The sequence below is a fragment of the Nuphar pumila genome, chromosome 5 (genome assembly GCF_984573655.1).
Source record: "Nuphar pumila chromosome 5, dmNupPumi1.hap1.1, whole genome shotgun sequence".
NCBI classification, from domain to species: domain Eukaryota; kingdom Viridiplantae; phylum Streptophyta; class Magnoliopsida; order Nymphaeales; family Nymphaeaceae; genus Nuphar; species Nuphar pumila.
Genome location: NC_143253.1, coordinates 101,988,920 through 102,004,150, shown reverse-complemented (window position 1 = coordinate 102,004,150; position 15,231 = coordinate 101,988,920). Strand labels below are relative to the sequence as shown.

The following is a 15,231-nucleotide window of genomic DNA, read 5'->3' as shown; positions in this document are numbered from 1 at the left end:
ACATTCCACCATCAGATTGGCTCCAACTAACAAGGTGACACCGGCCAGCATGGGCAGTGCCACCCTAACAATTTTCGTCCTATGTCAGAATAATGCAAGTCAAGGAGTGGCTTCTTTGAGGTCAAACTGGGTTTAAAAATTGTCCCAGTTATTGCAGTAAAAGGCTTTCATGAGACAATATTCTATACCCGAATATGAGTACATGGCTGTCACGCGCTTAGAAGCGAAGCCCCCCCTCCCCCCCCCCTTGTCTTTCACTTCCTACTTGTTTTCCCCTCTTTTCCCTTCACGTTTTCTTTTTTCCATAATCGCTTTCAAAACGAATCTCACTTGATACTACTGTTTAACACTCGTTCCCCCACTTCTGCTTCACTTATCCTTTCTCCATTTCACTCATGGTAACCATGGTCCAAGCCCTGATCAATTGTGATCCAGCCTGAAACATACCAATTCTCGCACCTACTAAATGGTGTTCATTGGGTCTTGTCAGGACCAAAGGCCACGAAAATCTCCCTTGATTCGAGTCAAATCCTGAAATAGTTCATGATTTGGTGCTTTGAGACCCCTTGTGGGATGAACTAACTAGAAGTTTTGAGTCAAATCAAGTTGGCCCCTACACTTCACAGTGTGAAACAGCTAGATTCCTCCAAGTTGAGTCACAAATCTCTTACTGTCAGCTTTGACCAAGTTGATGGCTACTTGAGCTTCCATGATCAAGTGGGCTAAGTTGTTGAGCTATATATGTGAGCCTTGACTTTGACAATGGCCCAATGTTGAGTCTAGCTGTGACCACTTCACATGCTTGTCCATGGCACCTCAGCTAAGTCACATCTAAGGACACCATGTGGCATCAGATCCATTACACTAACCTAAGACAAACACTATATGGGTGAGAGGGCTCACTCAGAGTCTTCTAGGTAGGGGTGTCAAGGGGTCGGACCCGACCCAAACCAAACCCTATAGAATCCGGTATGGTGATAAATAACAACACTGGGATCCAGATCCAAAGGTCCAATTAATACATGGACCCGGTATAGTTTGTGAAATTTTATACCAGACCAGACCTGAGTTCTGATTAAGGTACCTGTAATTTTTCAATGTAAAAATAATAAAAATATGGTTTTACAGGGTTTCGTCCATGTCTAGTTCATGTAGTTCTTATCGTGTTTGAGTATGGTTTTTCTTATAGTGGACCCGATACCATACCTAAAAATTGGATCAAAGTCTGGTTCCACCTGGGTCCGAACCAAACCTGACCCGTTGATACCCCATACTTCGAGGCTCAGATCTCTTTCCAAGGGTTCCACTTCTTTAGTGCCTGATAGCCATAGTCACAATATAATATCACGTTGCATATATAGTGTTTTTATTTCAAAGTTTGATATTATGTCGAAATTAAATGACATGATGTTTTTTAAAAATATCACCTTTTCCTAAAATATCACTTTTTAACCCTTACATGATAAAAAATACTTTTTGCAGATATTTTATATTATTTTTATAATTTTAAATATATTTAATGTATACCTTCCATATCACATTTTTATATATACAGATATTTTGTTGAGATTTTCTCAAAAAGATTTTTCAAAATATATATCGCAAGATTTTCTTGTGCCAATAATTTTCCCAGAAGGGGATTGGTGATAATGCTGATAACCCTGTGAATAAAAGAAAGATGGCTTACAGCTTAGAATTGGATTGAAAAGCTAAGAGCCAAAAGTAGGTTAAACGTTTTCTATGAATAACTCCAAGGAGTCAGACCTAAACTAACTATGACTGAACAAGAGGTTGAGTGGCCAATTTTGAATTCCAACCCAAGTTGGAAGAGAAGAATATTTGGCAAAGAAATGCATCCATATAAATAGGTGAACTTAGGGATGTCCTAAACCAAGAAAGAGATCATGGGTCTAAGGAGGAAAATGAAGGGGGGTCTGCCTCATCTTCTCCTTGTTGCCTTGGTGCTAACAATGTTGGCACAAGAGGTGAAGGGTTATAGCTTGCTACCACCAATCAACATTCCGCCTCTCCTCCCACCAATCAATATCCCTCCCCTGCTCCCACCAATCACTATTCCTCCTCTCTTTAATCCCTCACCACCACCACCAGTTTATGAGTTTCCACCATCGCCACCACCACCAGTTTATGAGTTTCCACCATCGCCACTCCCACCGGTTTATAGCCCGCCTCCACCTCCTCCTGTTTATAGTCCACCACCTCCACCACCATCTTATAGTCCTCCTCCACCAGTGTACAAGTCTCCATCACCTCCCCCTCCAGTTTATAGTCCACCACCTCCAGTTTACAGTCCACCACCAGTTTACAAGTCTCCGCCACCGCCGCCTCCAGTTTACAATCCACCACCACCACCACCAGTTTACAAGTCTCCGCCACCGCCGCCTCCAGTTTACAATCCACCACCACCAGTTTACAAGTCTCCACCGCCGCCACCTCCAGTTTACAGTCCACCACCACCTCCAGTCTACAGTTCACCACCACCACCACCACCAGTTTACAAGTCTCCGCCTCCTCCACCTCCAGTTTACAATCCACCACCACCTCCTCCTCCAGTCTACAGTTCACCACCACCACCACCAGTTTACAAGTCTCCTCCACCGCCACCAGTTTACAGTCCACCACCACCACCACCAGTTTACAAGTCTCCTCCACCGCCACCAGTTTACAGTCCACCACCACCAGTTTACAAGTCTCCGCCACCACCACCTCCAGTTTACAGCCCACCACCACCGCCAGCAGCTTACAGTCCGCCACCACCAGGACGAGTCTTTAAGTGGCCATCACCACCACCACCACCAGCATACACGTACACTCCTCCGGCACCTGCTTACTAATTGCTAAGCACTAATGCTTTGGGCAATGAAAGGGTAGTTGAATGCATCAAGATGCATCTGGTTATATACTTTGTATTCTTATCTCTTCTTTTCTTTAATAATATGTTTTTGTTATGTTTGTGTACTTTTCCTTATTTTGGTTTGGTTTTGATGTTATGAAAAGCTGTATGCAAGACAAATGTCATTGTGAAAGAAGAAGAATGAAAAATGGATATGTTATATGTTAAATTTAGCTGCTAAATAATAAGTCTAACACACACACACACACACACACACATATATATATATATATATATATATATATATATATATATATATATATATATATATATATATATATATATATATATATATATATATATATATATATATATATATATATATATATATATATATATTGCGTTCATTAGGCCCTTTTTTTTAGTTAGGTCACGTTAAGCCCCTTCAAAAATACTAGTAAGTATTTTTTCTCACATCCAACAACCTAGATGTGATCTATAGGTTTTTTTAGTGGGAACCGGTGATTGCCGGAATCTGACCTGTATACAGGTTTTCCGGTGATCCAAAATGAATGGTTACGAAGATACCAGTTTTCCTGGCTCAGAAAAATATTTTGTTTGTCAAAAAAGACATGATCTAAGAATTTCTCACTAAATGGAACATTTTAATGGTTTTTAGTTCTCTATACATATAGAGAGAGATACAGAGTAATGTGTTTTTAGCCTTTTTTTGTTAGGTTTGGTTAGGCCCCTTCAAAAATCATAGTTTTAAGTATTTTTTCTCACGTAGGTCTAACATAGTAGATGTGATCTATAAGTTTTGTTTAGTGGGAACCGGCTTTTGGATAGCCTGACGTGTATGTAGGTTTTTCCGGTGATCCAAAATCAATGGCTACGAGGGTACCAGTTTTTTTTCTGCTTAAAAAAATATGTTTTTTCGTCAAAAACATGATCCAAGAGTCTATTCTCACTAAATCGAGCATGTTAAACACACCTAACGGCTCAAATCTATCATAAAACACTTATATATATATATATATATATATATATATATATATATATATATATATATATATGTGTGTGTAATGGGTAGGTGCTAAATGATATGTGATAAATGATTTTTGTAGGGTTTTGCATTTTTATTTTTAAATTCTGACATTACAGATGTGATCTATATTCTTGATTTTATAGTGATCAGCTCTTGAAGTGTTTGATTCAACACATGAGTGGGTTTTTATAAGGTTCAAAACATCAATAGTTCAAAAATTTTATAAAATTTTGAAGATCCAAATATCATTTTTTTTCATTGAAAACACATGATCCAGGTGTGGATTCCTCGTAAATCACCATGCTCAACACATTTATGGGGTCGGAACTGAAAAAAAATACCAAAAAAGGCAGAAAAACCTATTTAATATGTATCATTTAGCACGTATCAATTTCGCACCTACCCATCTCTCTCTCTCTCTCTCTCTCTCTCTCTCTCTATATATATATATATATATATATATTTGATGAGCCTACTCCCTCCAATAATTCCCTGGTGAGTTACTCTTCTTGTGTAAAATGTGGGTATGTGGATGAAAGAAGTGAGAAGGTGACGAGTGTATATAAGGGTTGTGCATGAGTACTTTTTTTTATATTTACACGGAGAAACCGCCCATAGAATCATAGACCCAGCCACACTGGCTCGGGCTGCTGTACTTACGGTCATTATTCTGGCAGCGTAAAAATTCACACTGGTTATCCATGAATACTTTGTATTGAGGTTTGTTTTGTAAATAAGTTCTTTTGGCTTTTTGGCTTTGGTTTGGTCCAAGGTATACAATAGGTAATTTTGAGTTGGATCTTTGTGGCTTTGAGCATGAATTAGGTTTGGTTTCCAGGTATGAACTAAGTGGGCTTGGCTCTTTAATTATGAGGTCGGTCATAAAAAGGTTTGGGCATGAAACAGGTGATCCATCATATTTCAAGTATATATAGTTCGGTTTTGATTCGTAAACAATAGGTTTAGATCAGATTTAGTTCATGAATTAAGGTTCTTTCCCCACATTGAGGATTACATCTAGCTTCAACTCCAATAATTGATGCCCTATGTGGGTTTCGAACCAGTGTTGTTTCATGTCAGGTGACAAACCAAGTTTGCCCCTAGCCAGAATGGTGAAGCACTTGTGGGCCTATTTCATTATTAAATAGCAGTAATAAAAGACATGATGACATGAATAAAAGCAACTGGTTAACACTACTTGTCTTATTTTGGTTGAAGTTTGATATTTAACACATTCTTGTCAATTACAAAAACAATATGTGCTCATGTTACCTTGTCCTGAGCTCACTAAACAATTCTCTAAAAAGTAGGGACTTGTCTCAAGCTTTTCATTCAAGGGCATCCTAAGAATCTTATTTGCATTTTTTGACATGATCAGTTAAATCTTTGGCAACTGTGATCAGGCAAGAGAAAATTCCTGCAAAATTGAACTTTTCATCATACATATCGTTGGCAACCCAGATTCTTTTATGCAAATTCAGCAGCAATTGTTGACAAATCTAGTTATTAGAAGAATTCTACCCAATAAATATCTCAGATAATCTGGAAGTTGGCTTGCTTTTCTTCTTCTTTATTTAATATAATGGTGGGGGAGAAACTACTGCTACAGTAAAAATGTCCCATCACAGGCGGAGAGGTGACATATTGACCATGACCATGACCATGACCATGACCTTGCTTCGGTGTCAACTGCGTACAACTTCATGAGTACTCTCCTGCTCACTGGGGATAGTTTGGGAGGTGCGGTTAGGTGATCGGGCCCGAGCACTTTACAAAGTACCCGGGCCATATAAAACTCAGAAAATAGCTACCGCTTTCGTGTAACGATTTTTTGTGTAAAACACAAAACACAGAAAATCGCTGCTGCTGTGCACCTGCGCGTCCTCCATCTGCTGCTGGGCCCCACAGCTCACAAAGCTGTGTCGAGGAGATGGAGGGCACTAAGGTGAAGAGGCACATTGCTTTTGTGCAATGTGATTGCACCAGATCCTGTCTTGGAGGGGCAGGTCTGGAACTCATGACCTCTGTTTCGGTAGCACTTACGGAAACCACTCAAGCTCGTTTATCGAGCTTATGATTTAAGCACAGGGTTGGATTAATTGTTTTTTTTTTCAATGAACATGCTCGAGCCGAGCTCGAACATGTTGTGCACACCTACCTTCATCTTGAGTCACCAGTCCTTTGCAGGCATCATGCCAAAGGCGTGCTACTGTAGAGTTCTGGAATACTATACAGTGTTAATATCATACTGCCCATATCTTCAATGCATAGCGTTGGGGGCCTGGGTTGGAAGGGTTTTAACCTCTAGTGTGGGCTCGATCCGGTATCATGCGATATGATGGGATTTATATATTCAGCCTCATTTTTGGGTTTGGATTTTTAGATTAAGTTTGTTGGTTGATCTGTAACTTCTTTGAAATAATTTAATTTAATAATTTATGCGTATTCTAAATTTGAATAAAAAAAAATCGCTTGCCAATATATAGTGGGAAGTTCTAACCCAGATATGGTCCATTTTTTGTGATGTGTCAGGTCTGAATCTAGACCCAAATAGATAAAGTCCTGGGTGCAAGGTAAGTTTTAATACGAGAAATCTAACCCAACTTTAGCTGGTTTTGGACCTGCAGAGTCTGATTCAAACCCCTGCCTGGGATCAACTAGATGGAGTCTCGGCTAATTGGGGACTTAGACCCAATTAAGCCCCCCAACTAGCCAGATCATGAATTAGTAACTGCATCCAATCTCCAAAATAAAAAACTTTCCAATTTTGGAATGGGATAATAGCTCAGATAAAGAACTAGGTGCACCTGGGTTCGACTATCATATCATTGTGAATGAAACAAGTGCTTAATTTTCACCCAACACAACTTCGAGAGCCCATGGGTAGGCCCACAGATTTTTACGCTGTCAGGACAGCGACCATACGGTAAGCAGAGCCAGCGCGGCTAGATCTCTGATCCTGTGGGAGGTTTATAAAAAACAGATCAAGTTATCTGCCAAATGGCAGAGGAGAAAATGCTCTAACATCTCCACCGTCCATTGTTTTCATCTAATCCATCGAACTTCTGTGGTACGACCCACCACAAAGGTGCTGATGACGTCACCATTGGAGGCTATGGTGGTGGCTGTTGATCACAGCAATGGACGGGTGAGGATGTTAGAGCATTTCCCCACCGTGATTTGTCACATCACATTCGGAACAATTCCCCTCTAATATCTTAGCTAAAGTGCACATATCTTAGCCAAGGAATCATAATTACAAATCTCATTTTTCAGGCTTAACATTTATCTTGCATACAGCTTCTCATAACATCAAAACCAAACCAAAAGAAAAGAGAAAAGTACAAACAAAGAAATGAAGAAAGAAAAGACGAAGAGAGAAGAATATCACGGAGAGATAAGAACACAAGTGCACAACCAGATGCATGTTGATGCATTTAACTGCCCCTTCCATTGCTCAAAGCATTATTGATTAGCACTTAGTAAGAAGGCGGCGGAGGGTTATTGTATCCTGGTGATGGTGGTGGTGGTGGTGGTGATGGCCACTTAAAGGCTCGAGTAGGCGGTGGCGGACTGTAGACTGGAGTTGGCGGACTGTAAACTGGAGGTGGAGGTGGCGAACTGTAGACTGGAGGTGGCGGTGGTGGTGGACTAGAGACAGGAGGTGGTGGTGGTGGAGACTTGTAAACCGGTGGTGGTGGTGGTGGACTGTAGACAGGGGGTGGTGGCGGTGGAGACTTGTAAACTGGCGGTGGTGGTGGTGGACTGTAGACTGGAGGTGGTGGTGGAGGTGGACTATAGACCGGTGGCGGTGGGCTGTAAAGTGGTGGTGGTGGTGGTGGACTGTAGACAGGGGGTGGTGGCGGCGGAGACTTGTAAACTGGCGGAGGTGGTGGACTGTAGACTGGAGGTGGTGGTGAACTGTAGACTGGAGGTGGCGGGCTGTGAACTGGTGGTGGAGGTGGACTATAGACTGGAGGTGGTGGGCTGTAAACTGGTGGTGGTGGTGATGGCACTACATAAACTGGTGGTGGCGGACTGTAGACTGGAGGTGATGGTGGAGGTGGACTATAGACCGGAGGCAGTGGGCTGTGAACTGGTGGTGGAGGTGGACTATAGACCGGAGGCGGTGGGCTGTAAACTGGTGGTGGAGGTGGACTATAGACCGGAGGCGGTGGGCTGTAAACTGGTGGTGGTTGTGGTGATGGCACTACATAAACAGGTGGTGGCGGCGGAGGAACACCATAACCAGGAGATGGTGATGGTGGAGGCTCATAGACAGGAGGTGGTGGTGGTGATGGAAAGAGAGGCAGAGGGGGGAGTGGAACAGGAAGGAAGAGACCTAGCATCTGTCTGTGACCATTAGCCTGTACTGCTAACATAGTAAGCACCAGAGCCACACAAAGATAAGAGGAGCAATTCTCTTGTATTGAGCCCATGACTACCAAACCAACCCTACAGTCCTCTTTGATATATATGGGAGTCATACATTCACCTATTTATATGCATTCATTTCAATAAGTAAAAATCTTACCAGACAATTGTGAAAAACAATGTAGAGGTAGAAATTCCCCAACCCAAAGGAATTTCCATCTCCCTTTTTCTTAGGTGGAATTCAGAAGACAACTAAATCTCTATCTAGTCTCACCAAATTTTGCTCACTTTTGGATCTACTAATGAAAAAGTTGGGTCATCTGCAATTGTTTTTTCTCATGAGTCGGTCTGGTTCACATTTAATATCATGTTTGGTGAGGCCTTTTCAATTTCAATTCTTGTATGTTTTCTAAGCACTAGGCCCTACAACTCAAGAACTGAGTGTTTTTTAGTGGCTGGGTGCGGCCGGTATCCGAGACCCACATTGATATTATTCCTGAAAATTTTGGTGCGATCTCAATATTGATAAATCATGTGTGTTCTGGTGATGGATGCAAGCTTTGGATATGCTGGTTTTATTTGCTAGCAATATGCAAACAGGCCTACCTAAAAAGTGTGATAGACCTACAATCAAAATTAGTGCACTGTATGTGACTTACTATGCTCAGTGACCCAGCATGAGTTGTATCTCTAGTTCAATTAACGCTAGTGTTAATAGGTTAACTAAAGTATCCTCAATGAATATATATATATATATAGGCCAAGTAAATTAACTTTGGCCTAGACAGCCCATATCTAAACTTGAGTTTGGCAGCTTAGTGGTTGGTAGAGATTACTATGGTCAACAAGGTTATACTTAGGGACAAAACAAAAACGATATTGCTCTTAAATTTGTTTTCTTTTTTGGTGGAAGCCAACTTGAGCCACTTGATGGGAATGTTGGTGTCGTTGCATGACTCTCTTGTCTGATTTTATGTGTTAGGCCAGGAAGGTATTTGGACATAACTGCATTATTTTCTTCTATCAGATCCGATAGACCATTATTTCATTAGATAAGGATTTTGAAATTTTGTTCACATGGCGCGTATAATTGATTGAAACAATTGATCAAAAGAATTTGTTCACATGGAATGGGTGGCCTAAACAATACATCCTGAATTCAATGAACTGTTCAAATTGAAACACAAGAAACATCAACTTACTGTTGCTACTAGGGGCAGAACTAAATTTTAATTGATTTATGTTATATTTCATGAAGATAATCAAGAACTTCTGGTGTAATATTTACGTCATCCACAGTTTCAGAAAAAATATTATCATCAAAGTTGGTGCAGCTCTATAACAGACGATCTATAGATCTGTTTTACTGATAATTTATGGATTTGCATTGCCGATACTTCATTTGTATATATTTAATACAATCATTCAAGCATGAGTTTCATCTCGTTAATTATGAATATGCTTTCTAAGCCCACTGCCGTAGTTGATTTGTCTTCAGTTTCCCTTTTAGCTTTTTAACATCATCTTGAAAGCAAACCTTTTTTTTTCTTTGGACGGAGAGAAACCACCAATATGGATTGGACATCCTGTTACGGGGTGAGAGTAGGGATGTCAACGGGTCGGGTTTGGTTGGGACCTAGGTGAAACCAGACTTGGACCACGTTTTTGGGTATGGTATCGGGTCTGGACCTGGGTCTAATCGAGCCCACCATAAGAAAAAACATACCCAGACCTGATAAGAACTACATGAACCAAACCCAGACCATACCCGATAAAACCATATTTTTTATCATTTTTACATTGAAAAATTGCAGCTCTTAATTGAAACTTGGGTCGGGTTTGGGTCTGGGTCTGGTATAAAATTTTGCAAACTATACCCGGGTCCATGTATTAATCAGACCTTCGGGTCTTAACTGGGTCTTATTGTTTATCACCATACCCAGACCCTATAGAGTTTGGTTCAAGTCGGGTCTGGGTAAACCAGGCCCGTTGTGACCCCTAGCCTAGAGGTGTCATGTTGATTGTGGCTCTGTTTCAGTATGCACAATGTAAAACTCCGAGGATGGTTACCCATCGGCTTTGAAGGGACATGCACCTCGGATTTTGAACTCATGACATCCTTCAACTTGAAAGCCTTAAAGGCAAACATGTTACTGTAAACATGTATCAGTGGCTATATTTCCATATCTGCATTTGCTTGAATAAGTGTCATGTTGATTAAAGTGTATTCCTAGAATTTCAAGATATTGAGATTAACAAGGAATTCTTAACTTAAAAATTTGTCAGAAACTAACTCGGATTTTATTTTGATAAAGATGCAAAATATACATTTGCTTACATGTCATTTGATTTGAAATCACATGATTCCATCTTATGTGGTTCAGAATCATCTGATTCAAAACGGCAAGGTGGAGAATGTGATTTGGAATAACATGAAAAGCGAGTAAAATGGACTCAAATGTGATTTCAAATCTCACTGTGATTTTCTGATGTTGGTTGCACATGAAAAATGAGGCAAACGAGAATCATCTACTCACAACCGTGAGAGGAAGATTCTCATTTGGATCCAAGAAAAACGTGCCCTGTGTTGAAGAAAATAGCTGAAACATATATTCAATCACATAAGAAATTTGCTTAAACGCACGCCTATAAGCGCTATCTTTAAAGCAACAATTGCCTCACTCGGATCGATTACTCAGTATAATAGGATTGCCTGTAACTTTTCTTGCAGGATACAACTAAGTTATGTCTTGTTGCGTATTATGGAAGCCGCCATGACTCTAGATAGAAAAAATGATGGATAACAAAAGATGATTAACTCACAAAAGATCCTAGTATAAATAAACTTAGGTTCATGGCTTAATTTTGAGAAACGATTCCAATACCCTATAAGAATTTTACTTACTTTTTAACCCCATGAATCTCTGAGTTTAACCTCTTTTACTACCTCCACTTCTAATTTTTTCTGGAAAACAAGAAAAAAAACAGAGCCACTCTAAAAGAAAATAGAAGATTTGACAGTGGCATGTGCACTACAAGAAGATAGATACCTGAGTTGTATTGTGTCATAATAACATTACTACGCGTTGAACAACAAATAGTACATCTTGAAACACAAGAGTGGCTTCAAGAAAATGACAAACAAGCAAGGGAGAAGATATTTAATATAGTTACTTTTCAAAGCCCAATGATTCATTTGTAACTTATGTAGATATTTTGAAGGCTACCCTTGTTACCATGTCAACCTTTGCGTGAATAATCTTCAATGGGCATCAGTCAAGGAATGATCAGTTTTTTTTTTTACGAGGAAAAAAAAGAAATAGGAGGGAAAAATATCATTTATGGCCAACCTTTTGCTGCTAATTTCAAAAATAGGTCACACTTTTCAGAATTTCTTAATAAGGCCCACACTTTTTCTAAAAGCTGTCTAAGAGCACTGGTTAACCTTCTACATCTTGGAAAAATGTGGTTGTTTTGAGTTTTATATATTGCTCTTCGGAGTTATAAAAAAATCCTTATTTACCCTCTTGAAAAGAGAAGGGTAGATATTTTGCTCATTTGAAGGTATTATTGCCACTTGATTCAATTTAACTGAGATTTAACCTGAATTAATGCTCAATGGTAAGAGTAGATCTCTGTTTGACAGTTTTCAGACAAACAAAGAGCTGTATCAGGAAATTGAGAAACATGAAGTTTTGTGATTAAGGACAAAAGGTTGGCACCTGAATAGAATTTCCCTTGATATGAAGGATAGACATAGAACATGAAAGTGGATGAGCTAAAAGAATAAATAAATTATGCACGCAGTAGACGCGGAGAGATCTGGTTGGCGTTGGCACCCACTAAAGGACATTTATGCCAGTTGGATGAAGTGATATTCATGCCGATTTTAGTGCAGAAAAGAAGTGACGTTTCTCTGCCAAATACAGTAGGACAAGAAATGGGTCAGTGATGGCTAAGGTTGTGGATTTTTTTGGCTGGAAGGTAGGAGAATTGTGCTTGTAGAAATGACTGTAAAACTTGGAACAAAATGAATGACTTCCCAGAAATGAAGTCGGTGACTTGGTTAGGGTCTCTGAACTTTTGCAGGAATGCAATTGCAATCTTCAAGATATAGACATACAACTTAATCACCCCTTTGGTGGATGTGGAGTTTCACAAGACAAAGTTCCATTCATCTCTCCTTATTTTTATAATAAGGAGAAACCAACATTATGGTTTGGACATCCCATTAGTGACTGACAGGTGTCACTTTAACCGTTAAACCTGTTTCTATGACTGCAGTGAAAAACTCCATAAGTACTCTTGATCATATGAGATACAACCTTGTGGCAAAAGAAGCAAACCCTAAGCACCCAACTCGTAATGTCCTTCAACATGAAGGCCTTAAGCCAACCCATCTAGCTAGGTGTACAGAGACCTTGTAGGCTCTCTCTTTCATCTTAGTATTACATATCATCATCATCCAATCAAAAAATTGAATGCATATATATATATATATAGATAGAGAAAGAGAGAGAGAGAGAAATTGATAGTTGCTCCCACGTTAGGTGCTAAATGATACCTGTCAAATGGATTTTTCTGCCCTTCTGGTGCTTTTTCCGCAGTTCTGACCCCATAAATGCGTTGGGCATGGTCTATTTACGAGGAATCCACACCTGGATTATGTGTTTTCGATGAAAAAAATGATATTTGGAGCCTCAAAAATTTACAAAGATTTTGGACCATTGATTTTTCGAACCTTATAAAAAACTCACCCATGTGTCCGAATTGAACGCTTCAAGAGCTGATCCCTATAAAATCAAGTACATAGATCACATCTTTATGGTCAGAATTTATAAATAAAATGAAAAAAAGCTGAAAACAACGTTTAGCACTCTCATTTAACACCTAACGACCAATTTTATATATATATATATATATATATATATATATATATATATATATATATATATCAAGAAAAGTAAGAAATATCATCCTTATTTTTATTTTTTAAAAGGCAAGCTGGGGTTAGACCGACCCCTGCAAGTTATATAACTTTACCATTGGGCTTTGAACCTGCAACATCCCAACACAAGGTGACGTGCACAAGCTGCTCCTACCAGAGAAATATCATCCTTGCCGATGTCTTGCTACCACCAGAAAGTATCAGTGGTAACAAAATTGCCTGATATAATTATTGCTCTCATTTCAGAACTATTTGCACCTACACTGCTACAAAAACTAGAGGTCTCAATGAAACTAGCCTAGCTAGAAACCGAGTAGAAGTTTGCATCTTTCTCTTTCTAACTCGGTTTCTGGATCCCACAAGTTGTCACCATCTCATTATCACGATGATCTTTGTAGTCGCGCTGGTCGGTGGTCCCGATAGGCTATTTCACATGGATAATCCAGTTTAACTCTCGTTCCATATTCTTTTATATACAAGTCACATTAAAACTTTTGATAAATTGGCCTATCCCATATCCGAATCCATGTGAGTTCCCAGTAGAAAAAGACTCGTCTTTGAGTAAAGGTCAAGCTCATGAAGCTCATTACTGTATGCTCATGGTCACCACAATTTCACATTCAGAGAGTTTAAACTCAGAGGCAATCATGCTTTATCAGCTTTAGCTTCTAAAGAAAGCATGTCACCACCGAGGTGGTATCCCATGTGGTAAGCGCCGGGGGTCCTGTGTCAAGCTGAAGGCCCAGGATCGAATCCCTCTGCCACATGGGGCGGCTGTTGTTCTGGTAGGGGTCCACCTAACCCCAGCTTGCCTTTCAAAAAAAAAAAAAACATGTAGTCCTTTAACTGCAATATTTTTCTCAAGCCAGTGCCGGGGTGTTAGAAGAAGCAAAAGTTAACCTACGAGGAGAAAAAAAGAGAGCGGATCAAGTTAGAGGCACGTCTGATGCTAATCTGTTAGAGGTGCCATGCTAATCTGTCAGAGGTGCCACTGATATTGTTCATCCTATAGATGAACAGCCTCCCAAACACTATCACGGTGTTCTTTGTGTCTTAAATGGGTCCCACAAAAATTTTCAAAGCGATTGATGCTTTAGATGAAGTGCATCTAAAGCATACAAAATGGACGGCTGAAAATTGATCACAAAAGCTTGTATTTGAAAGGTTGTTCATCTTGTGAATGAACGGTAGCAGAGGCATCTCTTACAGATCTTACAGATTACAGTTGGAGGTGCTTATGACCTGATGGGCTCTCAGAAAAAGAGACATGTTGATTGTCATTGTTCCCTTGTGACTTACATTGTAAAGTTGCATCTAATGTCTGTTTTGTTTTTATTGAGTATGATGTAAGCTGCTTAGTTCAAGTGAATCAATACCCCGAAGGAACAGCCCGTATACTTGAACTGTAAGAGACCTATGGGCTAAAATTGTGAATGAATCAAATGTGTTGAGCTTTCTTTTGTCCACTCTTGTTGTGATTGCTTCTTGTGATTTCAATTCTTCTCCCTTCATTCTCTCTTGATCTCTTATACTCTAATTACAAGCTTTCGCGACTGACAAAAGAGCGATAAATAGGCTTGCGACGGTGAAAAAAGACCATCGCGCCGTGCTGACTTATTGAAGAAAATAAACCTGTAACAAGTGGTACCAGAGCTCATTCTCGTGCTGAGGAAGGAACTTCGGAGTCAGTGTCGACAAACGCACCGACAGACTACGATTTGTGAGCAAGACATTGTGACGTCCTATCAAAACTTGTGTAATACCAAAGGCAAGGCAGTTGCCGAAGCTGAGGAGATGGGTTCACCTAGGGGCCAAGAGTAGATGGCTGCAATTGTCAACAAGTTGGTGAAAGATGTGACTTTGCACAAAGAAGCAATTTCACGTACAGTTGAATCATTCGATGGACTGAATGATATGGTGGCAAGCCTGCAAGAGCAGGTGATCTTAGTGGTGAAACAGATCACTTCGTTGACGATAACAGTGATTGACTTGCAGACTAAAGTAGGGGAG

The 15,231-nt window shown here is 39.9% G+C and overlaps 1 protein-coding gene across 1 annotated transcript; it reads left to right on the top strand.

The window, feature by feature from the left end:
- The first annotated feature begins 1,897 nt into the window (after positions 1-1,897).
- On the top strand, positions 1,898-3,080 carry LOC149837941 (uncharacterized). Its single transcript, XM_090006280.1, has one exon. It carries the CDS (start codon positions 1,905-1,907, stop codon positions 2,850-2,852), a length of 948 nt encoding a protein of 315 aa, XP_089862406.1. The 5' UTR covers positions 1,898-1,904; the 3' UTR covers positions 2,853-3,080.
- Positions 3,081-15,231: the final 12,151 nt, after the last annotated feature.

Excerpts from the sequence above, each read along its gene's own strand:
- LOC149837941 (XM_090006280.1), top strand. The coding sequence starts at position 1,905 with ATGGGTCTAAGGAGGAAAATGAAGGGGGGTCTGCCTCATCTTCTCCTT.